This window comes from Camelus ferus, chromosome X (genome assembly GCF_009834535.1).
Source record: "Camelus ferus isolate YT-003-E chromosome X, BCGSAC_Cfer_1.0, whole genome shotgun sequence".
In the NCBI taxonomy this organism is placed as follows: domain Eukaryota; kingdom Metazoa; phylum Chordata; class Mammalia; order Artiodactyla; family Camelidae; genus Camelus; species Camelus ferus.
The window spans coordinates 44612953-44617424 of record NC_045732.1 but is presented as its reverse complement, the minus strand read 5'-3'; the positions used below and the strand labels follow the sequence as shown (position 1 = coordinate 44617424).

At 39.5% G+C, this 4472-nt stretch overlaps 1 protein-coding gene and 1 non-coding gene across 2 annotated transcripts; both read right to left on the bottom strand.

The window, feature by feature from the left end:
- Positions 1 to 3105: 3105 nt before the first annotated feature.
- Positions 3106 to 3918, bottom strand: LOC116662263 (angio-associated migratory cell protein-like). Its single transcript, XM_032476097.1, has one exon. The coding sequence runs from the start codon at positions 3858 to 3860 to the stop codon at positions 3540 to 3542; it is 321 nt and encodes a 106-aa protein (XP_032331988.1). The 5' UTR covers positions 3861 to 3918; the 3' UTR covers positions 3106 to 3539.
- A 6-nt stretch (positions 3919 to 3924) lies between these two features.
- LOC116662332 lies at positions 3925 to 4028 on the bottom strand. The gene has a single exon (XR_004318368.1). It is a non-coding gene; the product is annotated as a U6 spliceosomal RNA (small nuclear RNA).
- Positions 4029 to 4472: the final 444 nt, after the last annotated feature.

Here is a 4472-nt window from a genome sequence, read left to right as displayed (position 1 = left end):
ACTGGGTTGTTTAAATAACAGGAATATATTGTCTCATGATTCTAGGGGCTAGGAGTCCAAGATCAAGTTATCAGTGGGGTTGCTTCCTTCTGAGGGCTATGAAGGAGAATCTGTCCCATGCCTCTCTCTTAGCCTCTGGTATTTCCTTGGCTTGTGGTAGCATGAGTCCAATCTTCACATGGTATTTCCTCCGTGTACATGTCTGTCTGTGCACAAAGTTCTCCACTTTGTAAGGGCACCAGTCACGTTGGATTAGGGTCCCACCTCCAATTCCAAAGTTACTTACACATTTTTAGGTATTTGTTACAGCAGCACCTACTTCTTGGTACCAAAATCTGTATTAGTTTAGTAGGGTTGCTATAAGAAAATACCACTAATTTAGTGGTTTAACCAGCAATTTTTTGGGTCTCACAGTTCTGGAAGCTAGAAGTCTGAAACAAAGGTGTTGTCAAGGTTGGTTCTTTCTGAGAGTTGTGAGAGAAGCACTTGTTCCAGGCCTCTCTCTTTGGCTTGTCTTCTTACTGTGTGTCTTCACATGGCCTTTCCTCCATGTATGCTTCTTTTTCCAAATTTGCCCTTTATAGGAAACCAGTCATATTGGATTAAGGTCCACCCTAATGACCTCTTCTTAACTAATTACAACTGCAGTGATCCTATTTTCAAATAAGTTCACATTTTGAGGTACTGGGGGTTACAATTCCAGCATCACTGAATAAAGTTTTATAATTTTCCATGTTGGTCTTTAATTTCTTAGATTTATTCTGTGGTATTTGTGTCAGTTATCAATTTATTGCCTCTGGGTCTGAAATGTATCCTTCAATATATGCTCTGTGATAAACAATGTAATTCCATTAAGCATTTTTCCTTTTAAGTAAACACAATGATAAGCTTTCTCAGTAGAGGGCAGTATAGGGACATTGAAAGAGAAAGAGGCTTTCCTTCAATTTTCAGCTGTAGCAGGGTGAGCCCATGGTGTGAGTGAAGCCACCTGGTAGACCTCTGCCCTAGCCACAGGACCAGAATTCAGTGTCCCTCACTGACCTTGCAGCCTCTGTCTGGCAATAATCTGTGCACGGCCCTCTTAACACAGAAACCTGAACCCCTAAGACTTGCTACTGGCACCAGCACCAGAATGCCTCTTACCAGCACACATACTCAAAAGCCTCCTGCCTGTGCCTGTGTTCCTAAAGGTCACTTGCCCACACCAGTGCTCTGATTCCCTCTTAAGGCCCCAGCACAAGCCCACCTGAGGCCTGGAAGATTCCCATCCTCTCTGCCCATCCACTGTACATTCAAGTCACTATATATATATTCCAGTAGCTATAGCTTAGCCTAATAATTTATGTGTAGATTATTTGAGTTTTCTAGTTCATACTCATGTCACCCATGGTAATGACAGATTGTTTCTCCATTTATAACCCTTATACTTTTAAAAATTATTTTTGCCTTACTGAAAGAATTAAGATACCCTATAGCATTGTCAAAAGGAACTATTTCTCAATCTCAAAAGGAAAGCTTTTAATATTTCACCAGTTAGTAGAATGTTTATTCTAGGGATTTTTCAGATAAACTTCACAGGGTTAAGAAAGTTCCTTTCTGTTCTTAAATCTCTGAAAAAATATTATGAATGCAGCTTGACTTTTACCAGACTCTTTTTTTTTTACTGCATGTGGAAGCTAGACAATAAGCTATTAAACAACCAATTGATCAAAAATGAAATAAAAAAATACCATAAGACAAATGAATGAAAACACAACATACCAAAATCTATAAGACGCTGCAAAAGCAATTCTAAGAGTGAAGTTTAAAGCGATACAGTCCTACCTCAAGAAACAAGAAAAATATCAATTAAATAATCTAACATTACCCTTAAAGGGACTAGAAACAGAAGAACAAAGCCCAAAGTGAGTAGAAAGAAGTAAATAATAAAGATCAGAGTGAAAATGAATGAAATAGAAACTAAAAAATAAAACAATAGGAAACATCAATGAAACTAAGAGCTGGTTATCTGAAAAGATAAACAAAATTGATAACCCTTTAGCTAGATTTATCAAGAAAAAAAGAGGACCCAAATAAATAAAATTGGAAATGAAAGAGAAGTTACAACCAACATCACATAAATACAAAGGATCACAAGAGATTACTATGAATAGTTATATGCCAACAAATTGGACAACTTAGAAGAAATGTATAATTTCATAGAAAACATACAATCTTCCAAGACTGAATCAGGAAGAAATGGAAAATCTGCACACTTTGATTACTAGTAATGGAATTGAATTAGTAATCAAAAAACTCCCAATAAACAAATGTGAAGATAGCTTTACAGGTGAATTCTATGAAACATTTAAAAGAGTTAATATTATCCTCCTGATACTATTCCAAAAAGCTAGAGAGGGAAGATCACTCCCTAATTTGTTTATGAGGCCAGCATTACCCTGACACCAAAACCAGACAAAGGCACTACAAAAAGAGAAATTTACAGGCTAATATCCTTGATGCACATAGATGCAAATTTTCAACAAAATACTAGAAAACCAAATACAAAAATACATTAAAAGGATCATACGCCATGATCAAGTGGAACTTATCCCAAGGATACAAGGGTGGTTCAATCAATGTGATCCCCAAATCAATGCGATATACCACATTAAGAAGACAAAAGCTAAAAATCTTATTATCATTAGGTGCAGAAAAAGCGTTTGAAAAATCCAACATCCACTTTTGATAAAAACTCTCAGCACGTGGATATAGAGGGAGCATACTTCAACATAACAAAGGTCATATACAGCAAACCCACAGGTAATGTCATATTCAATGGAGAAAAGCTGAAAGCTTTTCTTCTAACATAAGGAATAAGACAAAGATGCCCACTTTCATCACTTTTATCTGACATAGTATTGGAAGCCCTAGCCACAGCTATTAAACAAGATAAATAAATGTAAGAAATCCTGATTGGAAATTAAGAATTAAAACTATTTGCAGATGATATGATACTATGTATAGAAAACCACAAAGATTTCACCAAAAAGCTATTAGAACTGATGACTGAATTCAGTAAAGTTGCAGGATACAAAATTAATATACAGAAATGTATTGCATTTCTTTTTTTTTTTTTTTTGCCTCTGGGAAGTATATTTTATTTACATTTTTAAAATCTGTTAACTAGTATCTCTTCCTCCTTTCCACCCCCAAAGACTTGGGAAGGGAAAGAACGGGAACTTCACAGACCTACCCCCCCCCACGTACAAATAAACACCCTCATGGCTCACACCAGCAAAGGAAGTGAAAGAGAAAGAGGTCTGAACCTCCCTCTGAAGGACCCACCAGGTCTGGGCCAGGGGGAGGGAGGAAGGGAGGGGCTGAAGGGTGGGTCTCTTAAGAGAAGAAAGGGACAGAGAGGGGGCAAGTCAGTTTGAAGGGGTTGGAAAGTAGTCCGAGGCCCCTCCCCTCCTCTTCCTTCCTACCCTATAGTCTCTGCTGGTGGGGGGTCTCCCTGCGCCCTCTCCACACCAGACACAAAGTAGAGGCTGCAGCCATTAGCAGTCAGGTCTCTGGACACAAAATACTTTTGCTTTGTGGTCTCCTGATGTGGTCACCACCAGGGAGGCATCTTTGCTGAGGGCAAAGTCCAGGATCTCAGCCGTGTGACCCCGGTAGTCAGTAAGCAGGTGGCCAGTCCGAGCATCCCAAAGGCGCACGATGCCGTCCAAGCTGCAGGTATAAACCACGGCGGTGCCTGCCTCCCATAGCAGCTGCACAATGCCCGACTGGTGCTGACACTGGTGCCTGAGGGTCTGCGTAGACAGGTCATAGATGGCCAAGGTCCCATCCAGGTAGCCAACAGCTGCCAGGGGCATCCTGGGCAGAGCAGAGCATCACGACGGCCCGTGAGGGACCAGGACTCAGTGCCCTTTGGTCCTCAAAAATATGGAACGCTTCACGAATTTGCGTGTCATCCTTGTGCAGGGGCCATGCTAATCTCTGTATCGTTCCAATTTTAGTATATGTGCTGCTGAAGCGAGCACTGTATTGCATTTCTATACACTAACAATGAACTATGACAAAGAGAAATGAAGGAAACAATCCCATTTATAATTGCATCAAAGGAATAAAATACCTAGGAATAAATCTAACCAAAGTGGTGAAAGACCAGTACCCCAAAGACATTGAGGAAAGAAATTGAAGATGACACAGTAAGTGGAAAGATATACTGTGTTAGTGAATTAGAAGAATATTAATATTGTTAAAATGTCCATACTAAACAAAGCAATATACAGATCCAATGCAATCCCTATCAAAATACCAATGGCATTTTTCACAGAACTAGAACAAATAATCCTAAATTTTTAAGGCACCACAAGGACCCCAAATAGCCAAAGCAATCTTGAGAAAGAAGAACAAAGCTGGAGGTATCCCACGCCCTGATTTCAAACTATACTACAAAGCTATAGTAGTCAAAACAGTACAAG